General features: G+C 44.3%; 1 protein-coding gene across 1 annotated transcript; it reads left to right on the plus strand.

The window, feature by feature from the left end:
• The first annotated feature begins 19 nt into the window (after nucleotides 1–19).
• PTGER4 (prostaglandin E receptor 4) lies at nucleotides 20–21446 on the plus strand. The gene is made up of 2 exons (XM_061616967.1): nucleotides 20–1786; nucleotides 17680–21446. The coding sequence occupies exons 1-2, from the start codon at nucleotides 956–958 to the stop codon at nucleotides 18271–18273; spliced, it is 1425 nt and encodes a 474-aa protein (XP_061472951.1). The 5' UTR covers nucleotides 20–955; the 3' UTR covers nucleotides 18274–21446.
• The last annotated feature ends 1227 nt before the right edge of the window (nucleotides 21447–22673 follow it).

Below are 22673 nucleotides of genomic sequence, written 5' to 3' on the forward strand. Positions count from 1 at the left end.
AGTAACTTGAAGGAGCGAACTTGCAAACCGTGTCGCGAGGGAGCGAGTAATCCCCGGCGAGCAAGCAAGAAGCACATGGTCGCTGGCATCCTCAGCCCAGCCTGGCTGCTGCATGGGACACCGGGCTGCACGCTGCCCTCCGAAGGCGGCTTGGGAATCCCGAGGGGAGGAGAGGCGCCACCACCACCGAGACTTGCGCCTCTTTGCTCCCGGCGCGACGCTGTGATCTCAGCACCGCGGATCACTGAAAAGCAAAAGCCCCATAGCGGAGAGCTTAAGTCGCCGCTGCCAAGGGCAGATCGTAGCGAGGATCCACCGACAGAAGTGCTTTCCGAAACCACCGCAAGCTTCTTGTTTGCAGCTCAGTTTTTTCATCGGGGATCGCCTTCGAACTCGCAAGGTGTTTGGAGGAAATACGTTAGGGTTTTCTTTAATTCTGTTTGCATGCGCATATAAATACTTGTATCCCAGTGACAAGAGAAGCGTGCGTGTTGGCGGGGGGGGGGGAAACTGGTTTTACTAGAAGAGGGATGGAAAGTCCCACTGTGACAGAAGGCAAGATCGATTTCCAAGTTGAACTTTAAAAAGTGCAAGACTTTGCTTGAAGAAACAGGAAAGAAAGAAAGAAATCCGGAAAGGACACCGAGAAACCCACCTTGCATGTAGGAAAATAAAAGGCTCCCCTCCCCTTTTACTGACTAGCAGAATTTCATTTGGGTGTGAAAAGTTTTTGTTTTTATTGACCTCACTTTCTGTAAAAAGAAGAAAAGCCTGCGCCCTTTCCATCCTCCCTCCCCCAGTTCTGCCATTTGAAATGCAGGATTTTTCATTTTCCCCCAATTTGGATTTCCTTTCTCCTCTCCGAGCTGAAACTTGGTGCCCTTGACTTTTGGTGTTGTTTTGTTGTTGAGCCCCACACCTTTCTCCTTGCGACTGTCTCATCGGCATCATCATCATGTCTTTCAACCACACCATGATCTCTTCTGCCAACAGCTCCTCCAATGGGACCGGAGGAGCTGCTGAGGGCAGCAAGCCCTTGACCATCCCCGCTGTCATGTTCATCTTTGGGGTCGTGGGAAACCTCATTGCGATTGTGGTGCTTTGCAAGTCCAGGAAAGAGCAGAAGGAGACCACCTTCTATACACTGGTGTGCGGGTTGGCCGTCACAGACCTCCTGGGCACCTGCCTGGTGAGTCCAGTCACTATTGCCACATACCTGAAGAATGAGTGGCCGGGTGGCCAGCCACTGTGCGAATACAGCACCTTCATCCTCCTCTTCTTTGGACTGTCTGGACTCAGCATCATCTGTGCAATGTCCATAGAGCGCTACCTGGCCATCAACCATGCCTACTTCTATAGCCATTATGTGGATAAGAAACTGGCGGCTCTCACACTCTTTGCCATCTACGTTTCCAACGTCCTCTTCTGTGCTCTACCGAGCATGGGTTTGGGCAGCACAAAGCTGCAGTACCCTCAGACGTGGTGCTTCATAGACTGGCGGACCAATGTTTCCACACATGCCGCCTACTCTTACATGTATGCCGGCTTCAGCTCCTTCTTGATCATGGTCACAGTGGTTTCCAATGTCTTGGTGTGCATGGCCCTGATCCGCATGCACCGTCAGTTCATGCGGCGCACCTCCTTGGGGACAGACAACGCCGCCAGCCGGTTGTCGGACTTCCGCCGACGTAGGAGCTTCCGGCGCATGGCTGGAGCAGAGATCCAAATGGTCATCCTGCTTATTGCCACCTCCTTGGTGGTGCTAATCTGCTCCATTCCTCTTGTGGTGAGTAATGTTGGGTTAGCCCTTATGTCATCATTGGCACTTCTGATTTTCCTCTGCAGAAAAAAACCCAAACACCACCACCGCTTCTGTGGTTGGAAAGTGAGGTTCCCAATTGCAACATTTTCATGCATGTAATCTAAAATGTTTCCCCCTCTCAGGGAAAAAGGAACCAAGTCTTATCTCAGTCTTCTTCTTTGACATTGTTTATTACTAGGCAGGTTAGGGTAGGGTTGTGGCCATTTTCACACAAGAAACTAAGAAGCCCCTTTGAACTTGCTATTTGTGCTACTTGTTAATGTTGCTAACACAAGACAGAATCTAGAAGAGAAATTAAATGCACATCCTCACCCAGTCTAAATGTGAAATATACAGTACTGTCAAAGGGAGGATGTGTATGGTGGAAACTGATTTAAGCCTAATTTTTGAAAAGTCCCTTTCTGTCCCATAAAATGTCAATGGCTCCCCTAAAATACAAGCAACCCCAACCATGGAACAGTTAAGCTATCTTACTTGAATTTTACAGCAGCATGTTACTTCCACTATGTTTCATTGAAACATACACACGGACATATGCACACAAAGATTGATCAAGATACTGCCTGCCCTCAAACTTAATGAAACTTGTATGAAGTTTGAGGCCAGTGCTGGATATTGAATGCAGTTCTGCTTGTTTATAGGGCTAAAGTGAAATTTGCAAAGACACTGAAGTGCCAGGGAATAAAATGACTGCGAAAGTAGTCAAAAATCACTGCCTGTTAGTGATATGTGTGTTGCATAAATATTTCTCGATGGAGGTTTTGTGCAGAAAAATTTACAGTCTGAGCCCTAGTCAGTCCCTTCCATCAGGTCTGCTCTCAGCAGAACATGCCAAGAAGCAGTTTCTGCTTTTAGCTCTGGGTTCAAAAAAGAAGATCTCCCTCTGAGAAAGGTAGAGATGCTACTGTTGCATGGAATGCTTAGATAATTGCTGTTGTTGGGTGCTTAATTGCAGGAGGTAAAGAGCCCATTTTCACCCACTGGGAAAAAAACAACCCTTTAATAATGATATCTATCTTCTTCCTTTCCCATTTGACAGGGGAGGCAGAGAAGGACAGTTGCTTAGCTGGGACTTGCCCCCTCTTGTAAAACTGATGAAACATGTGCCAATAAAACATGGCAAACTACTTTTTCCTTGGCAGAGATATATTAAACAAACAACTGACAGTGCATACTTGCTCATTGCCCCGCCCTTTCATCCTGGGAGCTAAGCAGTTGTCGTTAGAGAGAAGCCTGGAGAATCCAGCTTGGCGCAGTGGAGTTTATTGTAGGCGAGAGTCATTCTGAAATAACTCGCTATCAAGGGTGTACCAAAACCCGGAGAGGCTCATAATTAAGGGGGAAAGAGGACTGGGCTGAGCACCATCCTGAACTATTCAGGCAAATGGTATAATTTTACAGGTTAGGCCAGTTTTGCTTCATAACTAGCATAGTCCAGCTGTGGTCTGAGATACTCGCACTTGCCAAGCTGTCCTGCTTGTGTTTTGTGGTGTGTGCAACCGTGTGGTGTTGTTTATAGGGACTATACCAGAGGTTGCTCTGCACACAGAATTTTTCTTACACTGAAATCGTCTCCGTTTGTGGGGCAAAAATACACTCATCATCACATGTCAAAGATTTGCCATCAGTTCATCACAAAAGTTTTTGCAGCAAAATGGACCCTTGTGCATTCTCACTGTTATTTCTACCTTTGTCAATGGAGATGGTGTCTGCGTAGGAAACAGGATCTGTGAGGAGCAGCCCTGAAAAGATGGAATGGATTGAGACTAAAATATCTAGTTCACAAATAGGTTCACAAATAAAGGGGATTTGAGCTTAATGAATTGTGTGCTCACAGACAACCCCCTCCCCAAAACACCTGAACAGCTAAGCTGGACTTTGTTTACTGTTCAGACACAAGCCTATTTTGTTCCAGCAACAAAATGACTCCTTAAGCAGTTATAATCCAAGCATTTTGGCATTGCTGTAACATGTATTATAGGTATTAATTGGAATGCCTGTTTCTCCATCTAACCATATTCTAAATGCTGGTGACTGGTCCTAGAAGCTGAATTATACTGAATGGGCAGTGTTAGAGCCTCCTACACATTTTGAGATGATAGAATTCTGGACCGTACCACTCCAGACTGCAGGCTGGGGACCGTTGGAGCTTTAGATGCAATCCCTCTACAAAAACTCCCTGCAATTAGTAAAACTGGCACAGCAAGGAGAGGGCTTTGTGAACTGTTTCTGCATGATGTGTTGGTGTACTTCGTGGAGGGACTTGCGTTTAGTTTTTTAATTAAGCACTTCAAAAAGCAATAATCTCACCTGCACTCTAACGTGACACAGTCCAGAATTGTACCAGCTCTTGCATAGACTTTTACTTTCTCATGACAGACAAAGTAAAAACCAAGCATTTGGAAGTGCAGATCCTGCAGAGTTGCACACATGTTGCTAACAGTTTCATTAACAGATATGGGCAGAGTTGGAGATTCTGTGCCTAAAGTAGACGTTAGTGGATAGGAAAACATTGGTGGCTTAGTGATGTACCAAGATACAAAGAATGAAAACAGAGAGGGACTTCAGGACATATTTTATTTATTTATTGGATTTATATCTTTCTCCCAGTAGGTATTCAAATAAATATGGTTGGCTGTTATGGGAACAGGCTGCTTGACTAAATGGACCTTTGGTCTGATCCAGCAAGGCTCTTACATTCTTTTATTAAATCTGTCTGAGATTTTGAAATGAAGTAGAACATGTGGTTGTCTTAATTGTCAATTGGAAACAGCAGTTGACCGCAACCATGGAAGAATCATGTGATAGTCCAGTTCTAAACATGAGTACTTGAAGTACATCCCATTGAATACCGTGGGGTTTGCTTGTCAGTAACTATGCTTAGAAGTACATGCTTTTTTTAAAAAAGGAAAAGATGTACTGATTGAAAAAGATTGCATTCATTGTAGAGGGAACTGAGTTTATATGGGTCTAAATCCATTTTATCCTAACAATCCTGCAAGATAGCTTAGACTAAGTGACTTACCTAAGGCCACTCTGTGTGCTTCATGGATGAATGTGAATTTAAGTATTTCTGAGCCATATCCAACACTCATCAGTGCACCAAATGTATTTTGTGTTTTAAGAATGGCAAGATTGATTGTGGCGTTGGTGGTACAATGGTTTCTATGTGGCTGTGAAGTTTAATAAAAATACTTACTGAAAAAGGAGCAAGTCCACAGTAGAGGAAGACCCTCATAAGGTTGACAAAACACAGAGAAGATAAAGTGAATAGTTCTTTTTTAAAAAAAATAAAAATAAAAAAATGTATGGGGAATAGAGAACAAATTTATTGGACTGAGTTATGCCTTGTTTTTAAAACTGGCTAATAAGAAACATAGTTAAGTGGTAAATAAATTTAATTAATGGACCCCCTCCAAACTCATGTCAGTGTCCTTTAATTGTGCAATTACCTAAGCAAGAAAGGAGTCAAGTTAATTAACTAAAATCTGACAGGAAACTGGAAGAAACTTAGCATTTTTTAAAAAAAGCACATGGACAAATAAAAGTGTGTTGCTTCTACACGTTTGATCTTTTTGGTAGATTTATTGTCAAATATTGAATGAAGGCTCACAGTCTTCAGTTAGAGTGAAGAGCCAAGTAATAACCCTAAAGAGGGGTATATTCAACAAACAGACAAAGGACAAACATAGTCACATTTTTAGAAGTTCACTGCTCCACGAGATCACAGCCTATTACAAAATGTGCTTTAAATACACACACACACAAGCATTTGTATCATGTCCTTTCTCCAAGGAGGTAGGGCTGCAAGCATGGAGTTTCCCATGCTTTATACCAGACTTCTTCATCCTGGTGTCCTCCTAATGTTTTGGACTACAACTCCCATCAGCCCCAGCCAGCACAGTTAGATGATGGGAGTTATAGTTCAAAACATCTGGAGGGCAGCTTCTTGGGGAAGGCTGCTTTATATTCACAACAACCCTAGGAGGTAAAAGAGGTCAGGGGTGGGGAAAGTGCACCCCTCCAGGTGTTTGCCTACGACTCTCATCATCCCTGACCATTGGCCATCCTGCCTGGCACTGGGGGGAGTTGGAATCCAACAACATCTGGAGGACCACGGGTTCCCCATCCCTGCAAGAGATAATGGCTGACTTAAGGCTGACTCAGGAATTTGAACCCCATAGAAGTTTAACTGCAGGGCAAGGCATTGAGTATAATAAGACCTTGCACTTGAAGATACAGATCTGATTCTCTGCCAAGCTACTTTGATTTTCACCAGAAGTGGCTCAGTGATTCGCATGCAAGATTTTCACTGCAATTACAGTGATTTTCCACTGAAGTTCTAGCGAATGATTATTGGTCCTCTGCAAAAAGGAAGCCCAGACCAATTACAGGACTCTTGCATGCATAGAGCGGCCATCTTTCACTTTTTCACAACCTCTAACATGCGACTGCCTCCATCATCCCTGAACACTAGTCATGCTGGTTGGGACTGATGGGAGATGGGAGCCAATCTGTCCTCACCTGGGCTGTCAGAACATGGCTCACCCACAAAGCCCCCATTCCCTTTAGATTGATCCTGGCTGGCATTGATAAGATGGCAGGCCAGATTGTGGAAGCACGTGGAGGCATACTAAGATAAGTATCAAGTTCTTCTGGGCAAAGGTTACTTGGTAAATTCAGCCTCCTACTTAATATTAACTGGCTGTCTATATATAGCCATGTATCAGAATGTGATAGAGGGAATTTTATGAGGATAGGTGAAGATTTAGTGGAAGGCTACTCCTTTGTTTGTTGTGGGAGGTAACGGCTATAAAAGGGCACTTTATGGTAAGCGTTGTTGGGAAAGGCATACTTTATGTTTACATTTAGTCAGAAGGGGGGGAAATCCTTTCTTCTTTTATGGGAAAACAACTAAGGGCTATATCAAAGCAGACCCATTGAAATAACTGAACCTAAGTTAGCCGTGTCCATTAACGTCAATGAGTCTACTCTGAGTTAGGAACGGAACGATCTGTCAATTTCAGTTCTGTCCGTTTCTCATTTTTCTAACCCTTCGCCCTTTTAGTGTGATTTTCTCCTAACACATTTTGTATGCAGTTTTGACTAATGTACACATTTTGCAAGCAATTTATCCTACTATAATGCGTTGTTGTATGTTATTTTCACCAATATACTTTGCACACTTTCCCGTAATGTATTGCATTTTTGTAAACAGTGCTTAGTTGGAGAACTGCATCACAAAATTCGGGTCAGTGCGATTTTCAGAGAATGGCTGTGTTTCAGTTCTCATATTGTTTTGGAAAGTGCGAGTTTGACAAAATCAGCTTCAAATGTGAACTGAATTGAATTTCTCACTTATTCCTATTCTAAGTAGGACTAGCATTGGATACTACCCTAAGAGCACAGCCAGTGATCAGGGCTGGCTCATGACACTGTTTTGTCATAGTGTTGCAAAACCTCAGAATAACATTGGGAGCTAAAGGCCGCCTCTGGAAGCTTTCTATGTGCTAGTTTTGACCTCTAAAGCCTTATGCCGCTCAGGACCCCAGTACCTCAAGGACATCTCATATTAACCAACCCGGACCCTGCCTTTGTCATCTGAGGCCCTTCCCTGTGTACCCCCTCCAAGAGAGGTGCGGAGGATGGCAACAGGAGAATGGGGCTTCCCCATTTGTGGAATGTTCTCCCCAGGGAGGCATGAGCCATCCTTGCCTGTTTTTAGGCACCAGGTAAAAACATTATCATTCATCCAGGCCCTGGAAGTTTAATTGTTTTGTTTGCTTTCAGTCAGGTAGGGAGAAGTTGGATCTCGTTTTAATGTGTTTGTGTGCATTTTTTGAAGTTTTAAATCTTGTTTTTGTATCTGCTTTTAATGTTGTAAGTTGTTTTGAGTTTCTTTTGGGGGGAAAAGCAACAAATAATAGTCATAAAGAGGAGGGAGACTTTGACGTGGGAGTGTGCTCTGACAACTTCTCTCTCGTGCGGTCTCAAAGATGATGCAGTCACATGGTGGACTGTACCACAAGTCATGCAAGACTTTGTGTTTGAACTTGAACGGTGTGTTTTAGAGGTGTGGAAGCCTCCCTGTTTTGAATTCTAAAGGCTTGTTTGGGATGTCCTCATATCTTTTTCCCTGTGGGGGAGAAAAGCAGTTTGGGGCAGAGGAGATTTTGATAGGAAAAATGTCCCACAGAGAAAGGGTTAAGTCCCCATTCCTCCTCACTGAGTTGCATTTTCAGTAAAACAAAACAATTTTTAAAAATTCCTGTAGGAAGCCTGCTCACACATTCCTGATGTCATATCAGATTTGTCCCTTGCTCTGTCATTAATTTCAGAGTGGCGTTCCTACACTTGAAAGGCAGGATAAAAATGCTCTAATAAAAGTCAGTAAATAAATAAATCTGAATATATTGGTGCAGAGAATCAAGCCAGCCCATGAGTTTCTTTCTTCCATTTCCAAGCTCTGCAGCCTAATCTCTGATATTTTGGGGGGCAACTGTGGCTACCTACCACTGAAGGAGGGAAGGTTTGCATGTCTTCAGAAGCACACTTTTCACTTTTATCTCATGTGTTCTAGACTTCAGTCCTGCCATTGAAAGTGGGTACCCAGCAAATCCACAGTTGGGCTCGTTCCACCTTTCCTGGTGTGGATCAGAAGAGGGTAGGCCCAGAAGTCATTCAAAACTGTTAACTGGGGAGATAAGGCGTACAAAAGAAAAACAAAGGTATTGGGTACTTGGGCCCCGTTACTAGCGGAAGCAGACCCAAGTAAGCATTTGGTGGGCACACCAGCATTTTTAAAAATGCACCTGTACATTGTGAGAGAATAAAAGGGATTTAAAAAAAGTTACATCCACAACATAATATACACTTATTTTTATTGTTGAATTCAAAGCATGGATAGGGAACTTGTGGCCTGCCAGATGTTATTGGACCCCACCTCCCATCAGCATGGGCAATGGTCAGGGATGATGGGAGTTGTAGTCCAACTGGGGGAGCACCCTGATTGTAGTCCAACTGGGGGATCACCAAGTTCCCCTTCCTGATTTAAAAGACTGGAGGAAAGGAGAGGAGGGAAACTTGGCCCAGGGAGTTCCGTCAGTTTGCAAAATGGAAGCAAAGGTGGTAGTGATGATGGGGTTGTATAAAGCACTGCAATATAATGAGGTGTAATATCTAAATGCTGAAGCCAAAACAATATTTAATGTCTTCTTTAGTTGGTGTCGTTTTCATTATGTTCTGTAATAAGAAAGTTTAAAAAGTGGTTTGTTTTTACCGGCTAAACTTTTCCCAGGACACAATAGTTCTGGCTGAAATGAAGCCCCGCAAAGTGTTTCATGAATCTAGTATTCTACTGCATACTTCAGAGTTGATGAACATCTTAAAATACAACGTCCATGTCCAATTAGTTGTTGGAGCCAGAAGCTCAGAACCATCCACTCACCTACAAGTAGCATGTAAGCTTCCTTAGTACCTTCTTGCCATACAGTGCAATCCTATACAGTGCAATCCTATACATGTCTTCTTGGAAGCAAGCCCTATTGTGTTCAATGAGAATTACTCCCTGGGATCTATCGATCTATCAATCTAATGTTGTACTTAACTTATAGTAAGTCTTTTTGTGTTTAATTTGTTATTTATTATTTATTTATTTATCATATTTATATCCCACCCTTCCTCCCAGTAGGAGCCCAGGGTGGCAAGGGGCATACTTCCAGTTAAGTGGGTACAGATGGCAGCCTAGGCTTTGATTTGAGTTGGCAATGGGGAAACACAGGGTTCTTGTGGCTTTAGCAGCTGTTTGCCTGGCAAAATTTCGACAGGTCAAGCCTCTTCTGGTATGGAAATTAAATTAGGGAAAACCTTCACCATGCCTGTTCTCTAATTTTATAGTATGCCACGCCTTCCGTGGCAGCCATTTTGTGACTGGTGACCCCAGGACTCTTGCAAAGTTTGAAATGTGTCCTCTGGTTGGCGACCCCTGCTGTACTATAAAGCCGGGGAAGGAGACCGCAGGCCTGGGGGCCAAGTGCCGCCCTCTCTGTCTCACAGACACACCCTCTTTCCAGACCTCACACCTTCATGCCCCGTTTAAGTAAGCTCTTGCACTGATAATGCCTCTGGCTTGCTTTGACAGAAGATGGAGAGGTGTATGTTTGTGTGTGTGTTGTGTATGTTGAAACCTCTGGCGTTTTGTGTGGTTGGAATGTAGCTTGCAGTACAGAATCCTATCTGTTCCTCTGACCACTTTTGCCTGGGACCCACTTCCTGCTGGCTTGCAGCCCCTGGAAGGTTGCCTGCGAGGCAACGTGGCCCTCAGGCCCTCAAGTCCCCCACCCCTGCTGTAAAGGATTGCAGCTGTGACCCAATTTCCTGGGAGCAATGGCCATTGAACATAGTTGTATTGACTTTTGAGTATTTATTTATTTATTTAGTTCAATTTCTATACCGCCCATAGCAAGCTCTCTGGGCGGTGCACATCAAGTAAGAACACAGCAAATACAATTTAAAAAACGACCTGGTCATCAGATTACAATTTAACTGTCTGTTAGAACATTAGGTACAAATACTAAAATATTAAAAAAATGTTGAAATGTTAAAATGCCTGGGCAAAGAGGAAGGTTTTCACCTGGCGCCGAAAGGAGAGTAATGTAGGCGCCAGGCGAACCTCGTCAGGAAGGGTGTTCCAAAGTTCGGGGGCCACCACCGAGAAGGCCCTCTTTATCGTAATCGCCTTCCGGGCATCTCTATAAGTAGGCACCCGGAGGAGGGCCTTTGCTGTTGAGCGCAGTGTAAGGGTAGACTTTTGTAGGATTGCACTGTTGGTGTCGCATCACCAGGCCTCATAAGCACATAGGAACCTGCCTTATATTGAGTCAGACCCTTGGTCCATCTAGCTAAGTATTGTCTACACTGACTGGAAGCTACTCTCCAAGGTTTCAGATGGGAGACCTTCCCAGCCCTATCTGGAGATGCCAGTCGCTGTACTGTGCTATGCTATGGCCCTTCCTTTGACTGGGTGGAGCTTTATTTGGGAGTGAAGTCCTTTGTCTCACGGAACCAGATTCCAACAAAACATGAGCGCTTTTCGACAGGGTGGTTGCTATTACTGGCAGGCATCCCTAGCACAGATCCTACGAAAGAGCCAGTAAATAAATATTAATCCAGCTTTTGTGTTAAAAAGAGAGGTTATTGAGCTCGACGTCCTAGTTTGTTTAGTGGTTGGTAGGTTTTTTTTTTAAAAAAAATTGTACTGATCATGTCAACTTCGTAGGAGTTTTAGGAACAGCTGGATACACACTAATATTTTCCCACCGCAGCCTTTGCATCAGAATACTTTCCTACAGAATGGACGAGCTGTTCGTTTGCAAGTGGAATTTAGACCATGACTGCATCTCCTTTGAATAGCCGCATGAAAGCAAGAGGCAATTTCATTTGTGCAGTTGTAGGGGTGGGAAGACATCTGTACAATCAGGAATTCGAGATAAGCTTATCTGGATGGGTCTGGAATTCAAGAGCAGTGATACTTGCAAAGGAACTGTTCAGAAACAAAGGTCTCGGCATGTACCAACACGGTTGCCAGATGGCTGTTATTTGAGAGGGTTATCTAGAACCTTGTAGAACAGCCTTCCCCAACCTGGTGCCCTTCAGATGTTGCTCTTCACACAGCACATAGTTCAGCTATGGAATTGGCTCCTATGAGAGGCAGTGATGGCCACCAATGCGGATGACTTTAAAAGAGGATTACACAGCTTCATGGAGGATAAGGCTATCAGTCCTGAACTCACAAGATCTGAACAGGGTGTTTCATGACAGATGCTCTTGGAGGTCACTGATTCATAGGGTCGCCATAAGTTGTAATCGACTTGAAGGCACGTAACAACAACAGCAACAAGGCTGTCAGTGGCTACTAATCCTAATGGATATGTTCTACCTCCATGGTTGGAGGCAGTATGCTTCTGAATACCAGTTCCTGGAACAGCTGGTATAGCACAGTGGGGAGGAGAGCGTAGCTGGGAGTCCAGAGTCTGTGAGTTCAAATCCCTGCTTGTGTCTCCTGGGTGTCAAGGGCCAGCTAAAGATCACCCCACAGTGAGTGGCTCAGGGGTTACGTGCCCTGCCACCTGTGCTGCCGTGGGCAAGCTGCATAGTCCCAAGGAGCCCAGTTGTCCCCCAGCTGGCAGTTGCAGACAAGGAAGGGGTTGGCTTGTGCAGCTATGGCAAGCTGAGCAGGCCCTAGCCAGCTGGGGAGGACTAGCATCAGAGGGAGGCAATGGTAACCCCCCTCTGAATACTGCTTACCATGAACACCCTATTCATAGGGTCACCATAAGTCGGGATCGACTTGAAGGCAGTCCATGTCCATTTTCAGCTCCTGTCATCTCTGATCATTGGCCATGACCAATTGGAGTTGGAGCCCAACATCATCTAGAGGGCATAGATGCTCTGTAGGAGTAGCACCACATCTCAGAGCCATTTCAGTATTGTCCATTTTTAAAATGTGCATGCATCATGTTTTCTGTGGGTGAAATGAACCTTTTCAATCATGTGTCTACAACAGGTAGATTCACGGGGGCGGAGGGGGCAAGCAGTGGCAGTTGGTGGCTCTATGGCAGTGGGGCAACGGAATCTGCTCTGGGTTTTAGTCCGAACTTTCAAGGAGTTGTTCAAGGTGGATCTTTGACAGCTCCTTGAAAGTTTGGATTAAAACCCGGAATGGATTCCACTGCCCTACTGACATGGAGACCCCAGCCGCCACTGGGGGTAAGTTTATCCTAGAATATAGTCATGCAGTTGGCACCATATAACATGTGGGAGATTCTAGGCTCCCTTATTTTTTTACCTGTTGGTCTGTCTGCTTTATTTGGCTGCTCTCCAAATGGGCCTTAATTTTGGCCACATCTGCACCATACTTTTAAAGCACTCTTATATAATTTTAAACAATCATGGCTTCCCCCAAAGAATGCTGGGAACTGTAGGTTTTTAAAGGTGCTGAGAGTTGTTAGTAGTAGCTGTTGATGGGACAGCGAAAGTGGGCGATGTGGCGTTCCTGGTTTCTGGATGCCGAGGGTGGCTGCCTCTTACAGGGGGGAGGTCCTGGGAGCTCCGTGTGGTGGCAGCCAGAGCATTGGATTGGCTCTGCTGCCACACTGCACTTCATTTACCATGCCTTGAGGCAGCGACCCTCAATATCAGAAACCGGGAACGCAATGCAGTCTACCTCCACTGTCCCACTGACTGCTGATTGTTGTTAGGAGACTCCTCTTCCCCTCACAGAGCTATAGTTTCCAGAGTGGTTTAACAATCAATCCCTCGTCCCAGGGAGCTCTGGGAATTGTAGGTCTGGAAGCAGAACTCTCAGCACTCTTAACAAACTACAGTTCCCAGGATTCTTTGGGAGAAGCCATGACTATTTAAAGTGGCATAAGAGTGCTTTAAACGTATGGCGTGGATCCTGAGATTTCTTTAACCCAGGGGTGGCTAACGTGTCGGCTACACCTCCCATCATCCCTGACTGTTAGCCATGCTGGCTGGGGCTGACGGAATCCAACAACATCTGGAGAGCCACATGTTATTTGTTACAAAGGTACTGATTATGTCTTTAGATGTGAACATATAAAGCTGCTTCACTGTGGGTCAGATCATTGGTTTCATTTCACCCAGTATTGTCCTGCTGTGAGTGGCAAGAGTTCTCCGGGAGCTCAGGCAGGTGGCTTTCCCATCACCTTCTACCAATTTTTTTAATTTGAAAAAAAACTGGTGATATGTGGGATTGAACCCGAGACTTTTCAGCATACAAAATCTGTGCTGTTTGCCTAGTCGCCTGCGGTGAGTTCTACCCTTGAGGGATCAGATGGGGAAATGGTCTAGTGTCCTGTTTACACCACAAGTTATTAACATAGGTAAGTGCTGTCAGGCAGTCAGCATCTTTGAGGGCATGTTTGCCTTTGCAAGACTGCAGAACGTTAAACCACATGCCAAAAAAAAAAAAAAAGAGCAGCCGAAAGGAATGAACATGTACTATTTTATAAAAACACAGGAAGCTGCCTTATACTGAGTCAGACCCACTGGTCCATATAGCTCAATATCGCCTACACTCACTGGCAGCAGCTCTCCAAGGTTTCAGGCTGGGAGTTTCTTCCAATTCTACCCGGTGATTGAACCTGGGACCATCAGCCTTCAAAGCAGATGCTTTACCACTGAGCTGTGGGCCTACCCCTAAACATCACCCTCCTGCAACCTTTCACCCGGGCACGCAAAGTCAGGCTTAATAGAAAATTGTTTCAGGCTCCCAAAAGAGAGATCCAGGGAGCACCTTATAGCCATTTTGAAGACAATCAGCTTGATTAATTACAAATCCCGATGGTATGGTCATTTTCTTCTTCCCATTTGACCCAGCATGCTCCAGTTGGATTTGGGATCTGAGTTTAAAATCCCCACTCTGCTCTGGGTGAGTAGAGCCTTGGACAAGTCTTTGTTGGTTGCCTCCGTTTCCCCCTCCATAAAATGGAAATTGCAAGGTGGTGTAGGTGAGGAAATATTGTTTCCCAGGGCTAGCCTTGTGTTTACATGCTTGCCTGATAGCTGCAGGCAACAAGGAATTGCAGGCAGGTGAGTGAGTAAGTTGGTGGACTGTGTCTAGTATAGAGGGGGTGGAGGGGGTGGTGCCTAGCACAGAAATTAAGTGACCTGCCAGAGAGGGAAGCAACCTCCCCCCTTGGGAGAAGGGCTCAGTGTCACACCTGGCAGTTTTGTCATTTTTTATTTGATTTGATTTTGCATGCTAGTAGCTTTTGTGGGTTTATTTACAAGGCTGCCCTAGGCCATTTGCTTTCACACTTTCTTCCTTCAGGGAACATTTTCCACATCCACTTGTCTGCAAGGAATTCTTGAGCATTCTTTGAGCTCTGTAGCCCCCTGCACATTGGAAAGGATTCTGGAGGATATTTGGAGGCACGCATTCAGCTTATGCAGTTGTTCAGCACACCCAGAACACACCTGAGATGCCCTTGCATCAGCACACGACTGGGCAAGATCGGCAGTGGTGGGCAGGCTCAGTTTCAGGGGAAGCTTGCCCACCGTTGCAGAACTTCTCACTGAGAGACGCTTTGAAGCTTTTGAAGATCCCAGGAATGAAGGTTGGGATCCACTGCCTTAACATTGTAGTCATAAAAGGCTGGACTCTATATAAACGAAGGTTACCTCGTAAATGTTTTCCAGAGAGGTAGCCACGTCAGTCTGTTGCAGCAAAAACAAACACTCTTGTGGCACATTAAAAGACTACCAAATTTTATTATGGCATAAAGCTTTTCTGGACCACAGTATCTGATGAAATAGAAAAAAACTTATGCCATAATAAAATGGTTAGACCTTTTGTTGTTTTAACTCCTAAGTGGGTGCTACTCATTGGGTGCAAATCCGATGCCTGTAATTTTAATTTTTGGCCTCTCATTTTGTTTGGCTCTTATTCCTCTTAAATTAAACCAACTTTCCATTTGGGCATCAGCCCTTCAAAGCCAAATCCGACAGCAGCTTCTCTCTCTCCCCCACCTCCTCATCCCTTCACAAATCATATACAAGAGAAAGAAAGATGCTGTCAGAAGTGTCGTCACTGTGCCATCTAGTGGTTTGGAAAATGTATTCCATCAAATTCAACCAATAAAACTCTCAAGTCAAAGAAACTACTCTACTCTCCAGTAGAATTGGAGGCTTAGTTTGCAAATGGGTTGCTGAGATATCACAAACAGAATATTTGCAACAGATTTGCCCAGAAAGGGCAACTCTGGATTAAATGGGGAAGAAATGTGGGTAGTATTGCATTTTGATACCAATAACGTTGTGCGGATGCTAGAAGAAAAACTTGAGGAGCACCAATCCTACAATAAACCCCCATCTGGAAGCAACCATGCTTTCTCAAAACAAGAAGCAATAGAAACTCTACCTGTATTAGGGTCAAGTGATGTGTAAAATGCAAGACACAAGTGTGTTGTCTTCTTCAGAAGTCCTCTTCTTAGGAAGCTGCCTTATTTTGAGTCAGACCATTGCTCCATCTAGATTTGTATTGTCTGCACTGACAGGCAGTGGCTGTCCAGGGTTTCAGGCAGGTGAGATTTCCAGCTCTACCTGGAGATGCCTTTGGGGATTGAACCTGAGGCCTTCTGCATGCAGATCAGATGCTCTGCCAGCAAGCTTTTTGATGAACAGTTGTGAGGGGGCAGGAGGAAGACTGGTTGTTGTTGTGCACTTTTAAGCTACCCATCAGACCTCAAGCAGGATTTGTGTAATATTTTATAAATAGGACATGCCAAATTCACATGGAAAGATGTCAACAGCATCATTTGATGCTGTTCATCATTCCAAGCAGTGTACTTTTTATTAAAATGAAAAAGTTCATTCCAGGCGAGCTGCCTTTAAAGGGAAAAAACTTCTAACAAGCTACTACAGGCAAAATTTGGAGGGCTTTTTTAAAAAAAAGCCTTTTCCCTTGAATACTCCAGTCTTGCAAGATACCAGCAAAACTTTCTTCTAACCTCAAAGAGCATACAGTTCCAGGCTTGTCCCTGAAAGAGAATTTGCCTGTGAGGTGGAACTTTGGGTCCAATTTTTGTTTTGAAACATGTATTTATGAGAGCCTGGCTGGATTAGGGTGATTGGCTAGATCTCCCAAAATGACTCAAGGCCACATTCTAGAGCTCTTACGCACCCAGGACAGTTAATAGCAGATTTGGTTGTACAAGGAAGAATTGGCCACTAAAAAACAAACAAAAAAACTGCAAGGCTCAGTTGAGTGCTCTAAATTGGAGAACGAAGACTAAATGCCAGGAAGTGGAGAGAACAGGGGCATCAGATGGAACTGCATGGAGAGACTTGCTGGGTTGAGACTAAGGGCGCATCTGCACTGTACATTTAAAGCAGCATCATACCACTTTCAATAGTTGTGGCTTCCCCCAAAGAATGCTGGGAACTAGTTTGTTAAGAGTGCCGAGAGTTGCGAGGAGTTTCCCATTCCCTTCACAGAGCTACAGTTCTCAGGGCGGTTTAACAATCAATCTCTTTCCTCAGGGAACTCTGGGAATTGTAACTCTGTGAGGGTAATAGGAGTCTCTTAACAACTCTCAGCATCTGTAGCAAACTAAAGTTCCCAGGATTCTTTGGGAAAAGTCATGACTATTGAAAGTGGTATAACAGTGCTTTAAATGTATAGTGCAGATGGAGCCTCAGGCTGTGTACACACCATACATTTAAAACACATTAGTTTCTCCAAAGAATCCTGGGAACTCTGGTTTACCCTTACAGAGCTACAATTGCCTGCATCCTGAACAAACTACCGTTCCCAGGATTCCTTGGAGGAAATAACGTGCTTTAAATGAGTGGTACGTCCACAGCCAAAGACAAAACAAAAAACATTATCTTGAACCTTGTAAATGTTACCAGTTGCAGGAGAGAGAAGAAAAACATTCTTATTATATGTCCTGTATCATGAATTCGCATGTCACACCATGGATGTTTATATTTGTTAATATTGTAAAAAGCAAAATGAAGGTTGTTTTTTTCCCCCAACAATTCACAGAAGGTTTTATTGACTGGCGGATATGCTACTGTTTTAGATTATATGGAAGCGGAGGACAGGAAATTTTTTAAAAATTTCCACATGAAGTCAACTTTACTGGAAATGTTTTCCCTTTCTGAAAATAGCTCTCTCCTTACATTACAAAAAGCTCTGCTCATCTCCTTTCGTGTTGTAACGTGAAGTTGCTAAGCCAGCCATTAGCTTTGAAATGTCAGCTTGGCCTTCTGTCATGTAGTTATATATAGACCTTTACATTTCTTTCTCTGCCCTCTCCTCTGTTCAGGTGCGTGTCTTTGTGAACCAGTTGTACCAGCCACCTTTAGTGAAGGACATCCAGCAAAACCCGGACTTGCAAGCCATCCGCATCGCTTCGGTGAACCCGATCCTTGATCCGTGGGTGTACATCCTGCTTCGCAAGACTGTGCTGAGCAAAGCTATCGAGAAGGTCAAGTGCCTCTTCTGCCGCATTGGTGGGGCCCGCCGCCAGCACTCGGGAAGCAATTTCAACTGCACAGATGGCCTCAGAGCCTCATCCACCGCAGCCAGCCATTCGCCCTCCTTCATCTCTCGAGAGCTGAGGGAGATCAGCAGCACCTCACAGACTCTTCTGTATCCACTGGAGCCAGGCGAAGGAACTGTCGGAGACCGTATGTTGTTGCCAGGAGCCAGCAGCAGCCTGGCCCAATCAGACACTATATCCATAAGGACACTGAGGAGCTCCAACACCTCAGAGTCTTCCCAGGGCCATGACTCAGAGAATGGTTTTCTGGTGAATGAACTCAGGCCCCGCGATGGGGTCAGCCGCACTCAAAAGAGCAGTTCTCTTCAGGTCACCTTCCCCAGGGAGACACTGAACTTGTCGGAGAAGTGTATATAAGGAACGAAGGAAATTCAAGACACGGGAGGTCCTTCAGAGGAGGGCCTGGGAGGAACTCGTGCAGCAGGCATATCCAATGTCCATCCTTTTTCATCCAGTCTGTTTGGCCTGTTGCGGCTCAGGCCACGTTCTTAGTCTGATGGGATTGAGTAGCCCTTTCGGGCAAGGTGGGTTGGCAGTGGGCACCTAGCGAGAGACCCATGCGGGACACAAAAATGGCCATCAGTGGTGGGATTAAACATCCTGGCTGCTACACACGAGGTGGGCCGTCTATCCTGTAAAGGGAGAAAGCTCTAGCTGCACCCTGAAGTGGTGTGTTATGGTGTGATAAGCACAGCTCCTGCAGGTGACCACGGATCATCCCACAGACCCATCCTCTGCACCTGCTGATGTAATAGATGAATGTATAGTGGTGGCAGATGTGCAGGCTGCTACTGGTTGCCTTTCCTTGCCTTGTAACACAGGACTCTTTTCCAGAAGGAGGTTTCCAAAGCATTGCTGTTTCCCTGCACCTAAATACGATTCAAGCACACTTATCCCCTCTCCCTTATTACTTAATAAGGTTTGGTGAGAATTAATTAAGACAGTTGCTGGTAGCTGTGTAAACTGCCCCCGTCGATATGAAACTCTGGTGTGGAAAAAAAATGTGAATTACTCTGGCTGTATATATCGTGACTGAATGTATTTAAAAATGCTATATTCTTCTCTGTGAGAAGGTTAATTGTTAATACAAAGTATATAAAAAGTACTATTACCAGCCCTCTCCTCCTCCTCCTTATGCCAGCTGATAGATAATTTTACATTAGATTTATTTTTCAGATATGCAAACTCAGTGGGCCATAGCAGAGCTCATTCTAAAGACAGGAGTGGAGGAATTTGGAATCAAATGGGAACAGGTTATGATACCACTGGGGGAAATAAAGGAAAAGGCTTTGTGTTTTTCAAATGCTCCTTGTTACTTGTGGGTATACTAAAAAAAGAAAGCAGAGTGTAGGTGTTGTGAATGTCTTCTCAAAATGCAGTGGCTCCTACCTAGGTTAATAATCCAGTTCCCCAAACTGGATTGGGGGATACATACACATGGCACAATCCTACTCAGGTTTACTCAGAAGTAAGCCCCACTGTGTGGAGCTTATTCTCAGGCAAGTGGGCGTAAGTTTGCAGTCATAGTTATGGTAGGGGGAATTCTTGCACATCTAACCACTTCTATAAAAGTGTTTGCAGGACCAAGGACCAAAACACACATCTCTGGCTGATGTCAACTTTGCCCAACTTTAAACTTACACCCGCAGAAGCAACGTTGAGTCCAAGTAAACATGTTTAGGATTGACATCCTAGGGCTAGTTCATCCAGCCAGAACTCCTGCGCATGAGTGTGCAGGGCTACTTGTGGTCCAGCCCAGATTATGTGGCGGCACAGATTGTGTGAAGTGTTCCTTCCACATAGGAGATGTATATGCAGCTCCTGCTATGTGGCAACAAAAAGAAAAAAAATGTCACTGCAATTGCACACATTTTTGGGCTGCAAGTATGCCTGATCCCACCATGAACACATCATCCATCCCTGTTAGAAGTACCAGCTGTATGTGCTAGTGATGCCTAGTCTAAAAAAAAAAAACACCTACTAAAAGATGTTGACTTGCTAAATGTTTTATCGTTGTATAGTGCACTCCACTTATACACGTATACTATTGCCAGCAGCTTACACTGAACACCTTTCCATTCTCCATAGATGGCAAAGTAGTTATCATTGCTATTTATATCAAGGGTTGGACACCACTGTACAAGAGATTGAAAAGCAAGAAAACCCAGAACTGGGTGCAGGATTGTTCCCAATACTGTGTGTGTCTGCATGTTTTAGGATTAAACCTAGACATAATCTATTCATACTTCAGGATGGTGTGATCTTGTCTATTTGTGCTTGTTACATATTTTCTTTGCCTATATTCTCTACACTAGGGCTGGGAAACCCTTTTCAGCCTGAGGGCCGCATTCCATCATAGACAACCTCCTGGGGGGGGTGCATGCAGATAGTGGGCAGAACAACAGGTGCATGTCTTACCTTTGTTGCACAGTAAGCTATATTCCACCCATGCAAAAGTCAGCAGTTTCTGACAGCCACATATATTACCCCATCCTTGGGACAGGGAAGCAAGAGAATTCCTTCATTCAAAAACACATTCCTGACAAGCAAAATCACTTGAGGTGGCCATGGAAAGGCATGGCTTGGTGACAGTCCCAAGGACCAGCCAGGAAGGCAGCATTCAACGCCTGGATCCGAGGTTCCTTATTCCTGCTCTACACCAGCCTACCCCCACTAGGGTATGATCTAAAGGCACACAAGCTCACCACCCCTTTTGCTAAAGCTAAGCAGGTCTAGGTTTGATCAGTGTCTGGATGGATGACTGCCTGGAAATTACATGTACAGTAGGGCCCCACTCATACGGCAGGTTAGGTGCCAGACTCCCGCCAAAAACCGCTGAAAAGCGCTACAGCTGATCTTCCCCTCCTCTGGCATGATCAGCTGGAGAGCAGGGAGCTCCAGCCCCCCTCCAGCTGATTGTCCCGCTGGTGCCTTATTAGTGGAATGCCGAAAAGCGGGGCCCTACTATACGCTGCCTTGGACTCCATGATAGAACAAAGGCAGAAAATAAATTTAAGAAAATAAGTTTCAGCTCTTCTGAAGCATGATTGGTCTTACAGTCCACTTGTTATACCAGATAAAATGAGTTTGCACTAACACTTTTGGGATACTAGGAGGGCATTGTGCTTAAAAATTAATGTTTATTTTTGGATAGCAACAAAAAAACAAAAACCCAAAGAAGACCTGAGATACATTAGAAAGAATGACTGGTAGGATACCAGGGGGACCTTAGCCTTCAAGATTTCACCTCACTAAAAACAACAAAGCCAGAGGGAATTTTACGTCTGTGTGCCATGTTCAAGAGGTTAAGACTTTTTGTCCCAGTTTTGCTGTGACCCTGTACAGATTTTTGGAGGCCCGGTTTTTGTCAAGGAAAATGTTAAGCATGTTACGTTGCTTAATGTGTTTTCATGTGAATTGCTTTCTGTTGGAACTAGAATTCTGAGCCTGAATGTTAGTGATACACTTTACAAAACTGTTTGTACTGGCACAAATCTCTTTGAAATCACAATTAAATGCAGACATGCCACTGGAGTACAGAAGTCTGTGTTTGTCTACTCAGTCTCATATTATCTCACATTGAACAATCATAAAAGCACACCTTTAAGCCGGGGGGGGGGACTTGTAGTCTAACATCTACAAGGATTTACTTGTGTCCACACAGCCAATGCAAGAGATAGCTAAACAGTCATTTCCTTTATATACCTCTCTTAATTTTCATTAAAATTAAGTAGCCTTAACAGCAGAGTAATGGATCATTGCTTACATAGTGAAACTGTACATTTGATTCTGCAGATTGCTTCAGCTTAACATGTGTTCCCCGCTAGTATACACAACTCATGGCACACTGGGATTGTAAATTCTGATGTGTGTATACACTTTACATTAAATGTGGTATCAATACATAAAGATAAAAAATTGCTCTTGGGTCACTATGAGACTAATACAGAAGATATTAAAATGGATCTGTTCTTGTGGTATGTTAGTGAAGTAAACACTGTTTGTATTGCAGTCAACATGTTTAGGATACTTACTCGGAGCTGACCTTTGGGACACATGCAGTAACTGCTCAACCTGATTTCTACAGAAGCTTGAAAAGTGGGATTTTTGTATATTGCACCCTCAAAATGGAGGATGTGAAGCATACCACAAAATAATTAGGCTATTTCCACACTAGCTAGAAAAGTAAAATTTGGCACATGTATAGCACGGTAATCAAAAGTACTTTTTCTTACATCCAAACAAATAAAAATGAAGGAAATGACATTTACCTTATAATGAGGCATAACAGACTGAGCAACACCGCACACAGGAAAGGTTTTGGGTCCTGGTGCATGTTTCCTAGCTCGAGCCGGCCTTTAAACCAAGTTTAGCTGCCCTGGGCTCCTGCCAGGAGGAAGGGCGGGATATAAATCAAATAATAATTAAATAAATAAACCAAGATGCATCCAGGAAGTCATGCAAGCTGAATTTGCTTGTGTATCCGTGCACTTATACACTGCTTATATGCCATACTTGAAACCTACAGTAATAAGATTAAATAGCCAATTCACACATGCACTTTCCCTTACATTTAGCATAATCCTTGATTAGGTGCACACACAAAAATGGAAATGTGAAGGTGAAAAAACAATTCCAATGACTGCAACATCTTTTTTTGGGGGGGGTGTCCTGTGATGCTCCTAGCTGAAGCCAGGTACAGCTCAAACCACACTACTGTTTCTCCATGTAAATACAGGCACTCATATAGTTGGAAG

This window comes from Rhineura floridana, chromosome 1 (assembly GCF_030035675.1).
Source record: "Rhineura floridana isolate rRhiFlo1 chromosome 1, rRhiFlo1.hap2, whole genome shotgun sequence".
NCBI lineage: Eukaryota > Metazoa > Chordata > Lepidosauria > Squamata > Rhineuridae > Rhineura > Rhineura floridana.